Genomic DNA, 22,614 nt, shown 5'->3' with positions numbered 1-22,614 from the left:
TGAAAGTAATCTCCCAGTGAATGGAGCTAGATGTTCTCTGTGCATGAGCCACTGCTATAGAAATGCAAGATTACCTTGTATTTGGAGGGGGACAATCTGAGCCATACTCCTGTACATGCATGCCAAAGAAGCATACATCTACTCCGTCAATCTCCTCAAATGCAAATAGAGCTTTGGTACGGTAAGGGAAGGATTCTGACATCTCACCAGAATCCACAAATCTGGAGAAAAGAGTGACAGGAAGGAAAAAGAAGAAAAAAAGACAGTCACAAAACCAGTAAGAAAAAACTCTTTTTAACTTCCTTTTAACTTGTTAGAAATACTTATGCAGAAGTTAAACTAGGGTCAGATCACAGCTGTATTAAAACAGAGCCTGTCACTGCACAACTCAGGAGAAAATAGTGTCCATATAGTTAACATATGACTGAATAGGCAAGCACTGAATACGAGAACATCCTCAGAAACCACCAGCCTTTAAATATACTGCAGAGTAAAAAACCTGATGTGCTACGATGACGTGATGTCAACATTACCTTTATGAATCAAATCCCAAATGCTTGATAAAAATTTAAAGTTTTTCATTTACCATTAAGTAGATTAAATAATAACTTCTGAAAGCTAAAGTATTTATAAAAACACAAGAAATTGATGGAACAGTAATTTCAAACAGCAAATGTTCCAGAGTAAACTATGTATTCAATGTTAACCAAAGCATGGTCAGACTCTCCCTCTAGATTTAGTAATACAAAGTCAGAGTATTATAACCAAAACCAAAGAGTGTCCCTCCACATGCCCACCAAACAGCCCAAATAAAGCTGTCAACCTCCTCCAAGTTCACTTGCTACATACTACTTTTTCTTACCTTTCCTAGGCTTATTCATGCCTAAGTTTCACATTTCTGCAACAGGATTCAGGTGTAAATTGGCACAGTTTTGCAGCATGTGTGCAGGAAGGCATAATAATAAAATATTAACATTGTGTTTATTGCAATTAATATTACTAACCTGGATTTCATTCCTGGTTTAACCTCTACTGTCTTATCTGAACTTGCTACCACTCGGACAAAGACCTCTCCAGCTTCAGGATGATTCTGTCGTCGCAAAAACTTGTTTACTCTATCTTCCAAATGATTTCCTAAACGAGTAGTCTGTAGCCCTGGAATTGAAGGGGGAGAACGTGAGAAGACACATTTTTGATACTGGTGAAACCACTTCATTTCAGGGTCAGTTATGTTTGTACAGTTTCTCAGCTCACTTCTCCGCATAACTATGCTTTCTTCCTTTGTTTTACCTTCACATGAAAATTAAGACATTTTTCTTTTTACAGCCAAAATTAAAAGAGCAAATCAACCCATGTTTTTAACCAGAGCATAAGCATTCATACCGTTAAATGGAAACTAAAACCACTACAGTGGAAAAACTACTTAGTAAGTGAACTAACAAAGAAGGCTTTACGTAGCATTTTTAAATTTGCAGGCTTATTTTATGAACACTGCAAATGTTTTCTCCTAACAAAAACACAATTTGGCTGTTTGACAGAGATTACATCACTTTATAGATCTGGCTCAATGCCACACCTTTTCAAGCAAAGCAAATCAACAGAAATGAAAAGCCTTTTGACTTCAATGGAGATTTCATTGCTTTTTCTTTTCTTTTCAGGAGAGCTTTTAGATGGAACAGTTACAGTAATCTGCACATAAAGCTTAAATAGTTCTTGCACAGTGATAGAGGTCTTTAAAAGTTCAAGTCCCCATATTGTCCAGATCCCTTCTCTAAGTCTTTACATTTACAATTAGCTTTTGTGTGCATAGCTGCTCTCGTACTATTACTGAACGTGATAGTCTTCAAATAAATCCACAACAAATTACAGAAATTAAGATGAAGATTGATTTAAATTAAGAAAACAAAAGTAGCACACTGCTTTGACTTGAACGTTAATCACCACTTTTCTTACCCTACTGTATTTATTTTACCACTAATATTTCTACTTTCTATGGCCCACCAACTACCTTTGGCTAAAACGATGGTTCAATCTACAGATGTTCATTTTACTAACATGCATTTAATATTCAGTTCTCTGTTGCTTCATTTTTCAGTTATTATCTAGCTACAGACACAAGGCTGTTGGTTCTTCCTGACTACTGAGCTTGCATATAGAACGCTGCAGTAAAAATCTTTGATAAAAATTATTTTAGGCACCGACACTGGGAATGGAGCCACATATACTCAAAGGAAGATCTTACTTTCTACATACTTAAATGCTTATTTTACGATCAGTTTATACAAATTGTCAAACACAATCTTATTTTACATCTTTTAGTCTTTCCCCTTGGTCCAGTGAGATTCTTTGGTTATAACATCAGCAACACAACACTGATGGCAATCAATAAAATAATTTGAAAGAAGGTTAAAGGATAAAGGTACTTATTTGCTTTACATATTCCAACACAGTACCAGCTAAAGATATTGGGATTTCCATAAATAACAGAAGGTGGTTGATTTTAAAGAATTTTCAGATATTTTCTGAAGAAATCATTTAGTTTTGATTTCTTTCAAGACAAACAAGAAAAAATAGAAACAGCTCAATTTCTGCTAATGAGTTGGTACATTTTTAGAAAGCTCTTTTAGTTAAATCTACAGTTGTAGTGTATTTTCATTTTACCATCTTTCTAATGCTAAGCAACCAAAGGATATCTGCTTCTTCCTTATGCTGCAGTGCAAAATGACTCAAAAAATTAAGAAAAAGGGCCAAATAAGATAGACAAAAAAGGAGCATTAAGGTTACATGCACTGTAAGGAATGGATCTAAAATCCACGTATTATGATATATTAGAACTTTCAAAGTCTTTTAAAAAGCAACTGTATTTTGTTTCTTGGACACATCTAACGCGTGTACTTCCAATAAAAGCTCAGGACTCAGACTGAATGGACAGACTCGATGATCCTTATGGGTCCCTTCTCGGGATATTCCATGATTCTATGACTATCAAATCTGTAGTTCAAATTTGAAGAATGGTATCCAAACCGATAACAACATAGTAAGGTTTTCAGGCAGCCTAAGTACAGAAGTTTTGTTGTAGTAGCAATGGCAAATGTTGGTTACTGGATGAGTAACGGACAGACAGGAATGAAGTCAGACTTCTGGCTTACTGTCATTTTTTTGTCAGGATGCTTCTTTGGGTGACTTATTTGTCAGGATATCTTTAGGCTTTGAAACATTTTCTGCATTAGCTACTACACAAACAATATTTATACGTTTTCTTAGTAAGAAAGATTCTTCAACAGATAGGAATTTCACAGCATACCCCAGCTGTACACTCGTTTACAGGTTGTATTTAGTCTGCTATCAGTCAGCTTTATGCAATTTACTTGCAATGTGGCTAAGATAACTGGGTTTACTTAATATACATTATGAATGTCACCAGAACAGCGGAGCAATAGCTTTCAGCTGAGGGATGTGCTTTCTTGATCATATGCCACATTTGAGAGAGTGTAGAAATACTGATGATAACTCAGGGTTATTATGGGGAGTGAGAGGAGGGGAAAGGAAACATGTTAATGTCTTAAACATTCACCACTCATATTTGTTTTTATGTCCATAGTAAGACCAAGGTTTTGACAACAAGAAGCAGCTTTCCTTCCCAGTTCTTGTGTTTCTATTACAGCACTGTTAAACAAGACTGATCTCAAGAGCTGACCTCACCAGTGGGCTCTGGACTCAAATCTGGCAGCAGGACTCAAATCATAATGGGAAAAAGAAGACTGGATAGGCAATGAGCAAGGAGAAGGAAAGGGAAACCAATGCCTCCCAGTTATCCCACTCGAAATCTCTTACTATGCTGGAAATGCAATCAACTATATATGATCATACGAAAATCTTTAATGTAAGACCACTCCTTTATTAAAATTTGGAAGATTCAGGTTTACAAATGTACTACAACAAGGTAGTGCCCAGAATTTCAAAGGATCGAAGAACAAGGGAAAAATCAAGTACACCTGCATGTTCTAGCCATTGAAGTTTGTTTGGATTTCTTCAAAGTACATCTGAATCACTTTGCTTCTAAACTATTTTTCTACTCTATGCTGTTGACACTACATTTCCCATAATAGCATCTCTGCTTTTTTTTTTTCCCTGGCTTTTGTCCTCTGCAGTGCATAAAGGTTCTCAGATTATTCTCTCTGATGTTAGCTGTGTGCACAGAACGCCTGTATGCGGATTATTAAGGAGATGGAGACTACTTGATCCCAGAAGTTTTTGGCACACTTCAGTGAACTTTTCAACAAGGTTACAACAACAGTTACTTCCAAGCCTACACATAGGACGCTATTGGCTACTTATTCCATCTGACAGTTCTTATACTGTAGTCCACTCTAGAAGCAAGAAAAGCTCTAGAACGACATTAGTGTTTGGCACCACCACAGCACACCTGAAATGCAGTGCATCTTGTTATACTACATAGTTTTTGAAGGGTCTAGATGTGACACTAATTTACTTCAGTTTCAACGCCACATGGAAACATGTACATGCAGTCTTATGTTTCTTCTGTTCCTTTCATTGCCTTTTTCCTTTCCATTCATTTCCTTTTTTTTTTTTTTTTTTTTTAAAGTCTCAGGGAAAATAGGTACATAGATGCTAGAGACATCAGGCAGCATTAAAGCTGACTGAACTCATGAAGAGTAGGTCTATAAAATACAAACAGCTACAGAAGCCTTGGGTGACACTACTCCCCATTTTGCAATTGTTCTTGTACTGTCTACCATGACAACAGAAAGTCTCAGTCAAAAAGCTAACATTAAAAAAACTGCGAAAGAAGAAAACAGTGATGGCAGGGAGAAAATAAAAATTGAACACACAAATGGAAACATCAAACTTACTTTTAGCACTGAATTTGTTTTCTTTACGTGTTCTACCAGTTTTCTTCAGACAATTGTCACAAACAAACCTACAGAGGAAAAGAAGCACCAAAAACTTATAAATAAATAAAGCCTTGCTACTGGCTACCTTAAGGTCAAGGTTTGAACACATAATATTAACTGTCTAAGTACAACATATTTTTCTCTGGATTTGAACAGTTTACACATTTCCATTTTTGAGGGACTTAAAAGACCTTCTGAACTGGTTGAGTCTGGTTGAGTTCTGCTAAGCAGATAGAACTGCATTTGTTTTTTAGTACACATACCTACTTCCAATCAGCTTCCATTGTTTAATTTTTAGAAAGAAACAAAAGAAATCTGAGTATATTATCAAGTTTGTTTCATATGTTTTCACCTGAATATAGTGAAAGAGACCATAAATGCAAAAAATATATTTAGAAATGCCTTTGTCCATCTGTACTAAACTACTAAAAGATGCTAATGAATATTAAAAAGCAAATGCAGAAAATCTTAATTATATGAACAACATCTCTCTTATTACACAAGGGTTAAAAAGCTAACAAACATCTTACCCTGAAGGCCAAATAATATCATAATGTAATACACAAATCTGGTGCATCTTCCGACCACATTCTTTGCAGTCAACAAACCTGAGAAGAAAAAAATAACAGCCAATCAGTTTTGTTATTAGTCAGGTAATTTTCCAAAATTGTCTAACCCTCTGCTAGGAACTGAATCAACTTTGGCAGATCCAATTTATACACCAGTTAAAAACAATGCTCATTGTACAGCTTCAGATATGCATCAAATTATCCTCATGTGCAAATAGGATATCTATCTATCTATCTTTACATAAAGACCTGTAACATGTACTAAATTTATTACTTAAAAATGTGAAATTTGTTTTTGTGCAAAACTTCCTGAATCATTTCTGTTTCTAAGTGGAGTTGTAAGTTTTCCCAGCTCCACAGAATTCTGCTTAACAATACCTTCACAGATTTAATTTTCAATCGTTGCAACAACCACAAGCTGACTAAATGGTTGCTCAACTTACTGTAAATGTAAAAACTAGTCATTCGTGAATTACTGTGCCAAGAAAACATGTATTAACTTGTCTTCGCTTGCACAGGTCTGCAACACTTCTTTTTTTTTCTTTTTTAAACATATGTCAAAAATAAAATTATCTTTTAAGACTGCAACACTGTTTATGGAATCAAATGCAATGGTCTAGCTCAGCAGTCCATCTTTAAAAGGCTGGCAAAGGAGCTCTATCTAGCATCTGCGAAGATGAGAAAAGGGATTAAAATGTGTTACGTATCAAACTGCCAGAGAACAGAACAGCAGTAAGATCAAATCTTGCAGAAGCTAGTTAAGGACAACAGGAAGAATACCACAATGCTACTACAGAAATATCCCACGTGACTTTCACTGAACTTCCCACAGGTAACTGACTCAAGAAAGGAGGATGACTTTCAGTGGCTGAGCACTCAGGTGAAGAGAAAAATGTGTTTTTAGAAGTCTAGCTAAATTGGATGAGAAAAATGCTGAATTCCCAGGTGCACACCCACCGTGCTTGTGGCTGAAATGCTGCGTGAAATGCTCGGTACAATGGAGGGCCATTTTTAAGTAGGTTGTGCAGTGCCTTGCAGAACACGCCTTAGAAATTACTCTTTCATACTCTTGGCGTTATTTGAAAGTTACTTAAAACACCTGCCAACTTTTTTTTTTTTTTTTTTTTTTTTGTGCTAAGCAAAAATCTTGTATTTTTTCAAGGTGTCTCCCGTATTTAATTTAGCAAGGTCCTGCATTACCTGCATCCTGTTCCTCAGCATTCAGCGTATCGTGTAGCTGGGTTATAGGAGCAACAAGTTACATGAGGGGAGCTACAAGGCAGCAGGTCACCACCAGAAGAGATATTACTCTTTGTCCCACCCACAGCCATGCAGTTTTGGTGCTTTCTGCACCTTTACTGAGCCAGTTCAGATCACTACCCCAGCAGGAATGGAATTTCTCCCACCCAGTTTTTTTTTTTCTTGGTCCTGGGTTAGTTTTCCACTGTGTGACAGGCATCCAACAGCCGGAATTAGCTCACCTAAGTGAACCAGAGTGGTACAAAGCAGCGGGGCAGAACCACACAGCATTGAACATGAGCTCCCTTTCAGCAGCAGCAGCCATTAAAGAAGTTCAAATTTAAGAAGTAAATCTTCGGCTAGACACTCTTTATTTCTAATTCCCCTTCCCTTTGAGCATTTGTAGGTACTCAAATATTCAGGGTAAGAACATAACTAGGCTTTTATTTCAGTGAAACAGAAACAGCCATTAAAAGGGGCTCACGTTTTTGTCCTGGTTATCAATGGTGGACATCAAGTTTGCATGTTGTGCTATGAACTCTAGAGAAAGATTTTACTGTGTTTAGGCAGAAATGAAGGAAATGGGAAGACTTTATTCTCTAATTTCTGAAGTGCTGGCTAAAGAACAAGTGAAAGTCATGAGACAATCTTAAAAAGAATGGCATGGTTACTTACGGCTCAGGATCTAGTGTGTCATTTTTCTTCTTCTCAAACTGATCTTTAGAGATGGTTCTAGAGACAAAGAGTTAACATGAAAACTCAGTAGTACCTTTACATCAGAGGCTGAGACATTATCATGCTATTCTGAACTGCAGCAAATAAGCAAACCAAATCTGAAGAACGCACATCAGTATTTTCTATTCTGAGAAAGTAATTCAGTTCATTTTATTTTAAGCTACAGAAAATATTTTTCCAATTTCATTTTCTGTGGTAAATTAAAGACAAAATAATAAATAGCCAAGTATATACATAAATTTTAAATCACAAAGAACAAGGGAAGCTATTGTCAGTAAAGCAGCCACCTTCCAAAGCAGCTTGTGTTCCTCATAAATCTTAGGGCATCTTATTCTCTGGCCAGGTTAAAGACAAGCCATTGGTTTCATAAACAAAAGCTGTGCTTCAAAAGGCGAGACATCAGGATTAGCAGAAGTCTTTCATTTGAAAAGATAAGGGATTAGTGACATTTATTGACACAGCTTCCTTCTCCCCCCTCCCGACCACGTTATTTCACTGAGCAGCGTGAGCAGACCCTGCCGCACAGACTTCGCGCAGTAACAACTGTTATTTGTTACTGCAAAAATCTCTCCTTAGTAAGAAAGCCAGCATTTCCCCATCGACACCACACATTTGTTATCAGGAATACGCGTTGCCCCCCCCCCTCCTTCTGAAAACGAAATGTGAAAGAGAAAGGAACCGACTTACGTTTGAGGCTGGGAAGGGTCATCACCCAGGGTGACATTCTCCCCCTGGATTTCAGTGAAACACTTCTCACAGAAGTGATACCTGTCAGCAAGAAGGCCATATTTGGGTGAACTGGTCCAGCACAATATACAGCCACCCAAGCACGGAGCCACCAACCAGAGCAGGGCAGATCACCACGACGAAAGGGGGGGCGTTGTTGGTTGATTGATGGGTCAGTGTGGACAATGAGAAGGAACAGAGGGGAGGGAAGGGCAGGATTAGAGAACAGGGAAGGGAACAAACAGCACAGACGTAAGAGGTAAGACGCAAACACCAAGACAACACAGAGCAGAAAGCCAAGGCAAAGCACAGATTAGCATTCGGTCTCATTTTATACATTTCGGCCATCATTATTAACAAATAGTCGAGCGTCAGATTCAAAATTTGGGGAGGATTAATGAAGTAGCTACCAAGCGCTACGTAGATACAGACTTCAAATTTAAGAATTTGGATTTGATTTGCATCACTTAGGAAAAAATGCTCTTTGATTCCAGGCTCTAGACTGATCAAGTTTGCTTTGGTTAAAAAAATAGCCTGTCAAAGAGCTTTAAGAACACACTTTTACAGATTTAAGCAATTAGAAAATATGCTGAAAGCATTTACTGGTTGTCAGTAAAAATTATAAAAGCAGAAACACTTGGTATTGAAAAAATCTATAAAAATATTAAATCAAAAGTTATTTGACTATAAGATTAAATGTGACCAATTGCTCAGCTTATATTATTTAATATAAATGAAACCAAATCCATACTCTAGACAAACATTTAACAGAAATGCAATTATGGGTCAGAGTTTCCAGCCATTTATCTATTTAAATACGATATATGTATATATGTGAACAACATTAAATATTGTACATACATACAATATATTTATCAAATACGGTAAAGATGTGCAATTAAGCTTTACAAATTGAATACGAGACAGAATTTCTGGTCCCCAGACCAACTGCCAATCCAAGTTATACTCAGCAAAACCAATATTGCAATTTAACAAGCAGAGCTGAGTAAATTGGAATGAAACTCTACAAAAATACAATCTGCATTTGAAAAAAAATCTAAGTTACACAGATTTTTTTTTTGGCATCGTTTGTTTGTTTTGTTTTATTTCAGATGAACTGGAACCAAAGTTGTCAGGGTCATTAAAAAAAAACAACAAGAGGCTAAATGTTTGGAAAGGATATGAACTCACACATGAACAAAGGTAACAAAGAGAGGCCACAGCTGTAAAATGCAGGAAGGCCACAAAGGATCATCAAAATAAAGGAGCTTTATGGAGGATCAGGAGTGAGAGAGTATAAGCAGCAATGGCAGCACAGTAGATGCAGTTTTAGTACTCAAACGCTAGAACTGTAAGAATGGTAAGTATAAAAGGCATCAAACACGACTCAGTGTCACAATGAACCAACAACTTAAGGGATGGAGATTAATATGGCAGCTTGCCCCTTAAAACACATACTCAGACACTTAAACTACGGGAAGCCAGGTGACAGATCTCCAAGACCGTCAGACAACAGAAGCCATTTCTAGGCCTCTATTGAAATTTACGGGTCAGGATTTCTTCCTGCGACACGCACTGGCCATGAGGTCACCACCAGACATTTTTTAGATGCTTGTAAAACACAGTGCAAGCAAGTGGGACTGGGTCCTTCAGCAGTGCCCGAAGAATCGAGGAAAGAAGCTCCTAGGAGTGATCTGCATCTTCCCCAAACTGAAGCCAGGTCTGTGTTACCATAGCATAATTTACAAGAGCTTTAAAACTTCTGCAAACCCTGCCAGCTGGCTCAGGCTTCAAGAGCGACTCCGCTAGCCAAGAACCACTTAAATGCAGCAGCACACTGAATGCTGCTTCTGCTGGGGGATTGGGCGTGCAGCGACACAGAGAGGAAAAAGGTGTATTTTATTCTACTTAATATAGCCCATACTGACATATCCGTGTAATAATCTTACCAGCAGGGCAGCTGCAACTTTGATAGCAACCATGTGAGCTAAGATGTCTGCTCCCTGCTTGCCAGCCTACCGCAAGTTAAACTGCAAGTGCCTTGTCTTCTCTGGGTCAGCTCAACTAGGATTAAACACATCATCCTCTCAAGCAAAACCAAGGCTTTTGGAGCTGCTAATGCAACAGAATGAGGCCAGGAGAAAAGATTTATTCCATTATTTTGTAATCACTGGGAGTGATAAATATTTCACGACTATTACAGAGCAATATTACAGAAGAGCTTTTTGGGAGTGTGTAGTGACACTTCACATCTCATTTACACTGACTTCACTTGCTCCTCAGCCCATACTCTGAAACAATACAGTATCTTCTAGTATTTTTTTTTTAGAGCCATAATAGGGTGAGAGTTTATATCGTTTTTTACACATTGTCTGCATTTCTATTTAAATCATCCCCTTCTTTAAAATTTTCTTCAATTTAAAAACAAGAAACAAGCCCATAAACACTAATCCCCACTGATTATTTCCTTATTAACAAGGTCGCTTATTTTAGGAGTCAAATTGGGAAGGACTGAAACTCACGAGGACCCAAACAAAAAGGGTGTACGTAAAGAAAAAAATCCCTGATCAAGGCTTCTATAAATACTGTTACATTTCAGCAATCCCAGAAATAGTTAATTCTGATCCATTTTCGGAATCATTTATGGGCTTTCAAAGCGCTCCCCTGAAGCTGAGCAGCGAGGCTGCCTTCAATATTGGATTTAGGACACACCACGCAAATCTAACTAGCTCCACCGGTCCCGACTGCTCGCCCCTGCTTCACGCTGCAGCTGTGGGAAGCTCGGTCTCGCAGGAGACCAGCGCTTCGGTTCCCCAGCAATCCACAGATGGAAGCGGAGCACAGGATTTTTATGTGCTGCAGGACCGAAGCCTAACGCTAGCAAGAGTCAAGCCTTCATATATGGTATTAAAATGAAGAAATGGAAATTGAAATACAGTGAAAATGAATCACCTGAAGATCATGAACATCTGTCCATAAAATAACCAAGGTGAAATAATAACTAAGTTATTATGAACATGCACCCTCAGAAATGGAGATCTGCTTGAAATTCATTGATTTTTGCATGCCACTACAAAGATTCAACAAAAACTTTCGGAAACATACAATACTTTAGTTGTAACAGTCAGAAAATCTGAGGCATGTACTTATTGCAACACATGAAAAATGAAAAGCTTTTCAAATGCAGACTGTTCACGTGACTGATTCCTGTTTATCAGAGAAGAGTAAAATTATGGTTCAATATCAAAGTCCAGAAGAGGCTTAGTTTCTACATTAACATGTGAATTTCCAACTGTAATTGAAGTGTACTTGAAGGAAATTCTAAATTAGTAACTGAATGCTAGTACTGATGTGGAACACAAATCACTTTTTTTTTTTCAAATGGATATTGACACAAAAAGCATATTTTCTGAACACTTATTTTAACCTAAGCTTCTCTGTAATGTATGGAAGCCAAATAGTTCTATTCCAAATAATTAATTTTTAATCAAGAACTGCAGTGCTGAAGTTCATTTATTCAATGGTGCCTAATTACTCTTAGTTGTAATTTGTTTATGAAATACATTGGACTTCAAGTAAATCCAATGTTGACATCTCCCAATTACAGAACAGCCAAGAATATTTGACCAAGTAAAGATCAGCTGAAGCCACAGTTTTTTTTTGTTTGTTTTTTTTTGTTTTTTCCAGATTTAGTACTTCAAGAGAAAATTAAGATCTGAAGATTGTTGTTATAGGAAATAGTTAATTTGACTCTTTTAGAGCAATACAGCTGTTGAATGAGGGGTCTCTGATCTGATAAGCTAAATGTACACTTAAAAATGTGATGACTGATCTTCAGAAATATCTTGTTAAACACTACAAAAAAACATTCATCAGTCTTGATTTAATTGGCCTGAAACAAAAACCTCAAAAAAAAAAAAAAGGCAAAATAAAACCAAGTCAGAAAAAAATAATCCCAAAGCCCCCAACCCTTTCTCAATGTACCTGGATGAACAGAAATCTATGCCTACTTCAGTTCAGTTACTGGCCTATTGACACTGAGGCAGATCACCTCCCTTTCCCAGTGCCTCTTTTCCACCTTTTTTTAACTACCTTTTTAGACTGAACTTTACAGGTAGGAAATTGAAATAGCATGCCACCAAGTCCAGAGGAACCCACTGCCCCACCAACCCTGTACTTCGTGCTAGCAACCTTTCACTGAGCAACCCAAATGACTTCCTAATAACTTAAACAGGAGAGGTATAACAAAGAAAAACGACCCCTTCTTCAATTATTTTTGAAGTTGCTATTCTTTTCACATACAGCACTATCTGGATGCATAATATAAAAAGTATTTGAAATTCTACCACACAGAATTGGTATTTAAGGATCACAGTGGCTATTGAAGTACTATCCATTTAAATGCATTTTATTTCTTTATTTCTCTTCAGGCTGACTTTTTTCTTTTTTTCAGAGTTCACAGCAGCTGTATAAAATCTCTTAGGAGAGCCTGTGAATTTACATTCCTCCATAACAATGCTATCTGCCTCACAAAAGCCACCTCTGCCCCAACATGTTTTCATCTCCCATATCCGAACTGCTTTGGCTATGTGGTACACAACAATCTCGCACCACCTTACAATGTGTTTTGTGATGTAGGGATCATTTTAAGAGGGACTAAATGCAAGCACTGACTGCCTAGATTCATTCTACAACCTCAGTTAGACGACAGCCTGCTGTGGCACTTCGAAGTTGTAAGACTGATAGACTGTCAGGCCTCCGAAAAGAAATTCATAACTTTGTTTTAAACAGGGAAAAGGAAGTTTGTTTCTTAGCCTGTTTATGTTTTGTAACTTTTTTTTTTGGAGGGAAAAAGAAACCTAAGAGACCAAACCCAAGAACAAAGCTTGCTTTGTTATCCATTATGGAACTGTTGATTTAAGCATTAAATGGAAAATACTAAAATACTAACAGTTGTTTAATAATAATACTAACATCAAATCCTAGTATTAATAAAAATCTAATATAGAGTATTGTTTTCCTAGCTTTTCATGGAATCTGTGAAGTTTCCAATGCTAAGTCAAAGCTAGTTTAAAAATAATTAAATACTAACTGGGAAGACAGAACGTGAGCCTTAAAATTTATTACCATACTGTTTGCTTTGTAAATTCTGTCAGTAATTTGGAAATAAAACTGCATGTTTTTATAGTTCTCCCAGAACAAGGCAACATACATCTCTCAGTGCCTTTTTGCAGTCCTGTCCTTCTCCCTCCAGTAAGGCCTGCTACTGGTTTTATGGAAAACACAGAGAACTTCTACCTCAGTGGTGCAGCCTAGCTAATAGCAAGCACTTCAGTGCTGCGTGTATCAACCTGCAGTATAGGAAGCTAAAGGGTCACCTGCAAAAGGACAGCATGCAAGGATAAACAAGAAACTTTTTCCTGACTTAGCAGATGAAGGAAAGAAAAGGTTAATAGTCCTCCTCCACAAGTGTAGAGAACTCAGAGGATTTTGCTTCCTGAGTAAGGGAAGAAAAAAGTTAAGGACTTACCTATTCTGGTAACTGTAGTAGGCAGCATCACGAGGAATAGTACACAACTGCTTGCCATAGCAGCACAAGGTCTGTGGAGAAAACTCATACTGCAAAACAATGGGGAGAAAAGATGCTTTAAAATGTAAACTTGTATTAATCAAGTATCTATCAGGCATACCCAATGCTTAAAAACATCACAATACATTGTAACACTTTTCTAAACTATTGTAAATATACTAGTAAAGCTCTCTTAATGGAATTACAGTAACTATATGAACTACAAAGCTGACCCCCCTTTAGTTACCTACTTTATTGCAATGGACATAAGAAGCAAAGCATTTTAATATTGCTTATGATCAAAAAAGGTATTCTCCAAGGGAGAAAGATACAATAATAGCATAATAGCAAGCAGGATGCTATCCACTTTTTTTTTTTTTTTAGCTCTTAGTGTCCCAATAAAAAGCTGAATTTTTACTAGCACTTTTATTTCCTTATTTCAATTTTTTTAAAAAGTACACAAAGCATATGTTTTATCTGATCCATCAAGCAAAGCCCTTTGGAAAAATGCAACTCCATCCAAAGCCCTGGAATACTTACCTTGCGCCCACAACAGTAGCCAAGTGATTGCATAACAGGATCAATTTCTTGTTCAAACACCTCCGCGAGTTTAGTGCAAAACTTATAGACCCTGGAAGTCTTGCGATTGTAAAGCCAGGCGTTGTTAAACATTAGCCAAACATCATCCACATACTGCCACGGTTCTTGGTACTGCCCAGTATCTAATTTACGTTTAATGGTTGAAAGGTCCATAGGATTCTTCACAATGTCAAAGTAGTCCTTCAAACACACACACAAAAATCCTTTATTTTTAAGATGTCAATTGCTCACACTATGTTGAACAGAAAAGATAAAACGTTTATATGAGAAAAGACAAAATACTAGAACATTTAATATGTTTTAATGCCAACTCACCGGAATCCCTAAAAGCTGGGGATCCACAGGCTGTCTGAAAGGTAGAGACTCTGGGTCCTGCCGGTACAAAGCTTCAAGGGTAGGCATGAGAGCCTGGCGCAGCTCCTCAGGTTTGAAAACTGTTAAGAGAAGTTGCAAAGGTTAGAAAGTTTCCTTTCAGGTATCCTAACCACTTGACTCCCCACCCCAAAACATAAGCTACGTTAACATAAAAATCTCACAAGTGATTTCCCCATCTGCATAGGTGATTAAAAGCAAAACTTATAATCAAGAGACTGAGTAGCTTTTGCATTTACTCAAATCACACTAGATGATATTCTCAGCATAAGGGGATAAAAACAACTGCAAGCCTCAGCGATACAATATTCAAGAGGATGCAAAATTTATCCTTCTGACATCTTTCGCTATTCCTGCGTCAAGATTTTCCTAGCAAAGGAACCCTAATGGACAGGGCCAAGGAGACAGCTCTTCAGAAGGTAACCAGATGTCTTGATAGCTGGCACAGGAATTTTCTGGCCATAGTATACAAGCAATCCGGGTCTGATGGACCCTTAATTGATTTTGAAAGTGTTAATACTTCCAAGATATATATGCATCATTACAACCACTTGGCAACAGTGGCATGGCAACAGCCATGTTTCTTTCAATAGTGGATGACAAGGACAAGAAAGGCAATGCATTTTCTGAAAAATAATGATAACTTGGAGAGCTCTTTGAACATCTCAACAGCGTAATTACATTTATTTCCTTAGGAACAGAGCGTTTAAATAGGGAAGAATGCTTATTATTCAGAAAAAAAAAGTCAACTAAGAGGAGCAGGTTGGCATCTAATATTTATCTACCTGGTTGAAACGAGAACAATACCAATAAAACGGAACAATTAGGAGTTCTCATGAAAGCACTTAAATCAATGGGGCTACAGAGACCCCTTTAAGGCCGATCGCTGCTTTTGTCACTCAGATGGTGCTTTGGTAAGATACAAGTTGTTTGGGAGGATGATTTCTGGTTAAAAATCTATGACTATTATATTAATATTTTTTCCCCTCTTTTTTCATTAGGGTTATATTTCCAAGACGGAAGCTTTTGCCTCAATTGTGCTCACAGAAACTACACCAAAAAAAATAAAGCATGACAAAAAATCACGTTGATGCAACTCAACGATTTCTGAAACATTATGTTCTCGGTGTTTTAAGCATTTGTGGATGCTGCAGCTCCTGGAAATTGTTAGCCAGGATGAAAGTAGTACTTGGAGAGCAGAGGGAAGCTGTAAGAGTTTGAGTGCATTGCCTGTAACTGGAGAAAGGACTGCTGCTCATGCACACGAGAGGTAAGACAGCATCCCCAAGTCAGCCAAACCATGCCAAAGGACTACATAAGCTGCCATAAGGGCTTTGGCAAGGGCTTGCCTTACTGATCCATCAAGATCTTATGCTGCAACTACTGAACTCGAACCAGGCAGATTAAAAAAACAAGATGAGCCAGAGGCCTACCTTTGTTGTTACAACAGCAAATGCAACTTTATGATCAGTGCAGCTGTTGCCATTATCTCACTCCTGACAAAATGGTAATTCTCTTCCATTATGCTGGCACTTTCCCATGAAAAGAATACTACCATTGCTCTCAAAATTGTATAAACAAAGTTATATTATGGAATTCAAGAACAGCAGGAAATACAGAATTCTGTTCACAAGAAAAAGTGTTCTGTATTGCTTCTGGAACTGTCTTACTCTGGCTCAGTTACTTGATTAAGTACTTTGGGTTATCAGGTTATAAAGTAAGATTTAAAAGTCAAAAAGAATCTTTTAATAGTCTATTCTGGCCACCTGCTTGACGTTGCTGTAAAAAGTTTCCCTGTACTGACCTATATCACAATACAGCACTAAGCTAGAGAATCTTTCAAAATAGAAAGAATCGAGAATCTAGATCTAAAAGCAAGCAGTAGAGCTTCCATAGAACTTCTGCCAAGTTCCTTAAAAAATAATTATAATTGCTGAGAAAGTTTACAATCCACTTTCATTCTGGTTTGAAAAAAAAAAAAATCAAAATCCAGTTATTTAGGTTTATGACTTCACCTACAAATGTAGAGACGCCTTCACCTTTAGCAGCAAAAAAGCTTTTCTGCCTCTAAGGAAAATGACTAATAACACAGAACATTTGATCAGAGGACCTCTCCATACACAGATTTTACAGCAAAGTTTCTGTTCTCCCCTCTGCCACAATTATATGCTCTCAGTTCTCCCCCTGTAGCATGATCTTTGTAAGGAGCTGGCATCCAGTTATCCCAATTTTGTCTTGGATGTGTGGGTGGTAAGAAGATGGGATCTCTGCCTGCATCATGATGATGTATTATCTGCCAGAAGAGAATATAATGCTACTTTTTTTTCCCCCTTTTTTAAATTTTTATTTCTTCAGAGGAAACACTGCTTATGATTACTAAGGAGAAAATTCTGAAAGGAAGATGAAGACTTCTTCAAAATTATAGGAACAATACACCTGAAAAGACTCCCTCAAACCAGGCCCTTGCAGGTTTTGCATTATTATGTCTTATAAAGAAGGAAAAAAAACCAAAACTAATTCTGAAGGCCACCAAGCTGTAAGGTGGCTCATCCACAATGAGAAGCCAGGTGCACTTTTTCTTTTAAGACTGCAAGGTAACAGGCAAGGAAACAAAAACCTTCCCTTTTTGCTTATATTAGATGCACAGAAACCAAACCTTAACCCCAAATTTGGAAGTATCAAGCCCCCATTTACAAAGATGAAACTTTTAACAGGGAGAGGAAGAAGAGCTCACTGAAACAGGTGTCTGCAATTCTCCAGAAAAGCTAATCTCCTGGAATTCTGGTGCAGGTGAACTGAGCAGACCTGTAGTTCAGCATTATTAGCCTGCTGTTGTCTAGCCCTTACAGCATTTCCCACCTCTTCAGTCAGGTCACAATCTAGTAATACTGGTGAGTACAGCCAGGCCTATGATGTTCAGTACACCTGCATGTGTGGGGTACAAATAGATAAGATTCCAGCTCTGCAACAGAAGCCACTTCTACCCCCAAAACCACTCCTTTAAGGCCCAGGTGAATCTTTTCAAACATTAAGATGCCTGTCTACTGCCTGCTAAATGATCTTACAGCACACACCATGCCCACTTCCAGCTGGGAGACTTCTCTCTGGCAGCTGCAGCCCTTGTTGTTCACCTTAGGAAAACCTCATCCCTTCTGTGCAGTCAGGAGTACCAAATACCAATAAAGAATGAAACCAATGAAAAACATGAGATGAATCTCGTAAATGTTTTTAAGATATATTATAACCCTTAAGCACACTTCATGGTATTTGCTCTTGAATACCTCTTGGTTTATTTAGCATTTTCATACAAACGCTCTATTAAAGTTGGATAAACTACTTGGTGGGAAAATGACTCCATTTAAAATTGTGGATGTAGTTGTACCTGCTCAAGCTGCACATGTATTATACTACACAGCTACTTAGTGACAGTATTTCTAAGACAAGAAATGTGTTTCTAAATGAGGTGCTGGAAATGGAGGGTAACCCAGACGGAATCACTGGAATGATAGCTCTGCACAGACTAATGCTGTAAGAGCCTTCGTCTTTCAACCTCACCCCTGGATTTACTTGCAAGCACACTTCTAAACAAGCAGCAATGATTCTTTCCACTGGGAACATAACTGGTTTATAAACACTAATATGCTTTCCACTCCCTATGTTACATTTTGTTTGAAATAGACTCTGCCAGTTAGATCAGCAGCACGCTCTCATTTGGCTGGCCCACTGTGCTACAAACTGAAATTAGAATCTATGGGAAAACGTGTTTTACTGTGTTTTATTATAAAAATCCTATGTTTAGTAATTAAATGCAACCCAAGGCATATACAAGAGATCAAGATTCAAGTTGCACAAACTAAATCTTTGAATTCTTCATCACATTCTGGAAAGTATACACCTGTAATGTTCTTCTAATGTAATTACAAGTCGTTTCCTTCAAAAGAAAAGGCTAAAAATGAAATGGAATATAATTTTCTTTTTTTTTTTTTTGATGTTTATATCATGTTGAAAGCTTACCTTTGGTCAAAAGCAAAGCAAAGAAAGGGTCATCTCAAAAGAACAGATGCTAAGGGACACAGATATCAAGACGGATAAAGTTTTGGGGCCTGAGTCCAAAAAGCTTATCTTGCAGAGTTGGACTACAGGTAAGCCTGCACCACAAAAAGGAGTGATTTCTTTTTGCCCATTTTCTTTAATAATCTTACTTGCATATTTCTTACTAATCAAAGGCATGCAGCAATCTCTTCTGCTAGTCCATTCAAGATCTGTAATACCTTTGAGTTTTCTTTTGGAAAAATACTGTACAGACACATTTAGATACAAATCTGTGCTAACACTGTAGGTTAACTTAAGAGACCAGTGACCTATTTCTGAGGAGAAAAGTTTCAAACAAATAGTACACAGCAAACTACACAGGACTTCTTTTATAAATTTTAAGGCCAGAGTAACAGTCTAGTCTTGGAGATCCAAGACTCAGAAAAAAGAGCTCAAGCACCTGATTCTCAGAGAAGTAAAGGCTAAAACTCAGTTTTAAGGCTGTGCATGCAGCCTCTTAGAGAAAACCAAAGTAATGAATACTTCTTGGTTACTGACAGCACTGTATCCACACTGAGCTCCCATGAAAGAGCACTGGCCAAGATGTGCAGGGAGAGATTTATGTATGTAATCACTGCCTTCCTACCCTTGGTCCTCTGTGCAGAACCAGGAAACTGTGAGAATACTGGTGGGATCAAGACCACAAGATGCTTTTGTCACCTTTGATTCAAGTAACATTAAAAGAATCCTACTTTCAAAAATAAACACACCTCCCAAGCAGAAGAGAGAGTGTGGAAAATAAAAGGCTTGTATTAAGTACCCAAGAAAAACTCAGTTTTCATACACGTACTTTTTTTGCGGGGCTGAGATGGTGATGTGGATTGTGAAGTGGTTCCATTAGTGCCACTTTCCTCTTCCTCCTTAACATCTACTTTTATTTCAGGCTTCTTTTCTTCTATTTCCATTGGCTCTTGTTTCAGTTCTGTTCCATCTGTTTCTTCTTTTGTTTGTGAAGATCCTTGTAAATCCTCCTCCACCTTAAGAAAGGATGCAACAAGATGTACTGTTACATCTATGACTCAAACTTCAGTCATTCAAAATATTAGCTTTTGAGATCGTCAAAGCACTCTCCATCCATGGCTGTCCTCAGGACAGTTACTTTCCAGAAACTACCCTCTTCTCGCCCCTTAGCTCACCAATTCAGACACATTATTAAGTGCTTTTATATCTATCACTGCTTTCAGTTAAGCTGTATAGAATCTCATTTACCTCAGTCTTAGCTTCCACTTGTGTCTCACTAGTCTCTGGCTCAGTTTCTTCAGTTTTAACTTCTGATTTGCTTTCTAGCATTGGTGCATCTGGTCCTAGTTGCTGGGAATTCGTATCAGCACTAGCAACTGAGGCAGGGGTGGGGACCCTGTTATCAATACTAGCTGCTGCCTGGGATAGCTGTTGTAAAAACAGTACAAAAGAAAGACACTGCATATATAGAAATATTTTCCTTTACTAAAAAATGAACAGCACAAAAAAGACATGAGATGATATTCTAAAACAGTGCAGAACATGGATATAGGAGCTCACTGTAGTCAAGTTGCTATAGAACACATTCAGTAACTCTGTATTACAGAGGAGAAGCCAAGGAAGAATTCTGCCCCAAAGAGGCTTCTTTTACAGAGAAAACACCTGCCCAGTAAAACATGGTACATTCCTTGACATGTGCATTCCTCCTTACTAAAACTTAAAAGAAAAAAACCTATGCAAATTGCATGTTCAGGAAAGACTGACTGTGATCAAGGCCAAATATAATATTAGGCCTGTTATTCCTCATCTTTCCACACTTTGCTGCCATTTTTACTTTGAGCAGTTTGAAGTCATTCATTATGCCCCCCTCCTTCAAACAATGCCAAGAACATCTGAATGCACATTTTTACACATCTAAATAATGCCCCCTTTGCTCTAAAGTAGAAGCTATTATTGACAACCATATAAAGTACAGGCTCTAAACATTCACAACATGGTGCTATACATAGGGAGGACTCATGTGGAACACCACTACACGAGAAAAAAACGCAACTCTCTGGTACTTACTGGAGTGCCAGGTGGCTGTGCCTGCACAGATGTTGGCTGCTGCTGGGGTGGCTGCGGGGTTGGCACAGACTGGGGCTGAACTGGGGTCTGAGGCTGCGGGGTAACTTGAGCCTGTGCTGCAGTCTGCCCTGTAGGTGTGCTTTGTGTCTGTGTTGCGTTTGGAACAGAACCCGGGGTCGGTGTAGGGGTTTGTCCTGAAGATGAGACTGGTGTTGATGGCTGAGTGGGTGCTGCTGGTTGAGGAGGAGTCATTCCAGTTGGTGTTTGGTGCTGAATAGGTGGCATCCCAGCAGCAGTGGACACAGGTGGCGTAGTCTGATGTAGAGGTGGCTGGGTCACTGGTGGACATAGCTGACCACTCTGTGGTCCTAGCATGTTCATGGAGTTGGGAAGAGCAGCACTGGGAACCTGCCCCTGCTAGAGGGAGAGAGAACCTCTTAGAGACATGTTACTCCCCTGACTCTGGGAATCGCACCCACCCTTTAAGTCACAGTACTGAAGTCATCTTTAAAACAAGTCTTAATATGCAATCACCTCAAAACGCGTGGTGCTACTGCGGATAACTATGCTCTGACTTCTCCGATCATTTTTATCAGCTCTTAGTCAAAGACCTTGCTCCTAGACCTAGATGTGCCTCACATATCGTTTTACTTGAATACTACTGGCACAGAAAGGGAATCCTCGCGATCTCTGAGTAAAACAGAAACCTGCAGGCAGGCAAACTCTAAATCATGCCATTAGCTGGGCAAAGTTCAGACTTTGCATACAAAATGGTTTCAAGCAAATACACATTTTAAGCCAGGACTCTCAAGCAGCCCTGCTCTGGAAAGCAGCTCAACATTTTTAATGCCTGCTCTATCACACAGTGCAAGACTTAAGGTGGGTGTTTTTGTTGTTGTTGTTTTTTGTTTTTTTCCTTTGATCTTTTAAATTCCAATTAGACTAACACAGATGCTGAAGGAAATGGTGGATCTGTTTTTTTCAGACCAGCAACAATAGAGTATACTGGACATACACAGACTTTTAAACTGTTTTACTAAAAACTGCATCAAATAATTAGTGATAAAAAAAAAGAACACTACCCTCAGATGTACATTTTGCTCTTAGAAATCCTTCTCAACCAGTAATTTCCTGCAGATGAGATTTCAAATTTAAAACTTGCTTCTATATTGCCTGCATATGGTCAGTTTTAAGAAATTAAATGCATTAGGATTTTTTTTTTTCTATTACAAAAGTGGTAAAATGACCAAACCAGTGTGTAAGAAATTGATTATTTTCAGGATGGAGTATGTAAAAACCTTGACTTGACATAGATCAGATTAGGAGGGCTAAGTTGCCTCTCATTTGAAGATTGGGCTGTACTAGAGAACTGCGGAGGCCCCAGCTAACCTACTTTACTTGAACAGTGAGCTAAAAAAAACACAAATAAAAAAACGAGCATCTCCCTGCAGAAATGCATATACCTTGTCATCATAAACAGCTGTTACTTCACTGACCACTACTGCAACAAAAAAGCCTACCTGTTAGAAAACATTTTCTGCTCAGAAGTGGGGTTACAAATTTAGAAATATTTTCCCCAACTGCTTTATTGTAATTCTTGATTTAAAGTTGGCTAATAAGGTCCACACAAAAGCAAAAGCATATGCTCATAAATGCCCCATAAACTAACTTTTGATCTCCCTAAAAATCTCATCAGCATGCATTTTTTAGAATTTACACCAGAAATTACAGGGCATTGACCCCCAAGTTAGTATATGTAGGTATGTTT

The 22,614-nt window shown here is 38.1% G+C and overlaps 1 protein-coding gene across 5 annotated transcripts in view; it reads right to left on the bottom strand.

Moving 5' to 3' along the window:
- CREBBP (CREB binding protein) overlaps positions 1-22,614 on the bottom strand; it is a 92,834-nt gene that overhangs the window by 11,620 nt on the left and 58,600 nt on the right. For 3 of the 5 annotated variants that reach the window (XM_068699717.1, XM_068699715.1, XM_068699718.1), the window contains 12 exons: positions 20,847-21,263; positions 20,028-20,207; positions 19,609-19,795; positions 14,670-14,788; positions 14,295-14,534; positions 13,716-13,804; positions 8,147-8,227; positions 7,400-7,456; positions 5,447-5,524; positions 4,875-4,942; positions 1,005-1,155; positions 75-221 (listed from right to left, as the gene is read on the bottom strand). In XM_068699717.1, coding sequence (XP_068555818.1) covers positions 75-221; positions 1,005-1,155; positions 4,875-4,942; positions 5,447-5,524; positions 7,400-7,456; positions 8,147-8,227; positions 13,716-13,804; positions 14,295-14,534; positions 14,670-14,788; positions 19,609-19,795; positions 20,028-20,207; positions 20,847-21,263 — 1,814 coding nt within the window. The remainder of the gene's footprint in view (positions 1-74; positions 222-1,004; positions 1,156-4,874; positions 4,943-5,446; positions 5,525-7,399; positions 7,457-8,146; positions 8,228-13,715; positions 13,805-14,294; positions 14,535-14,669; positions 14,789-19,608; positions 19,796-20,027; positions 20,208-20,846; positions 21,264-22,614) is intronic. The other 2 variants (XM_068699716.1, XM_068699719.1) reach the window with 2 other exon arrangements.

The sequence above is a fragment of the Anas acuta genome, chromosome 15, assembly GCF_963932015.1.
Source record: "Anas acuta chromosome 15, bAnaAcu1.1, whole genome shotgun sequence".
NCBI lineage: Eukaryota > Metazoa > Chordata > Aves > Anseriformes > Anatidae > Anas > Anas acuta.
The sequence above is the reverse complement of the archived record's forward strand: the minus strand, read 5'-3'. Positions and strand labels throughout refer to the sequence as shown.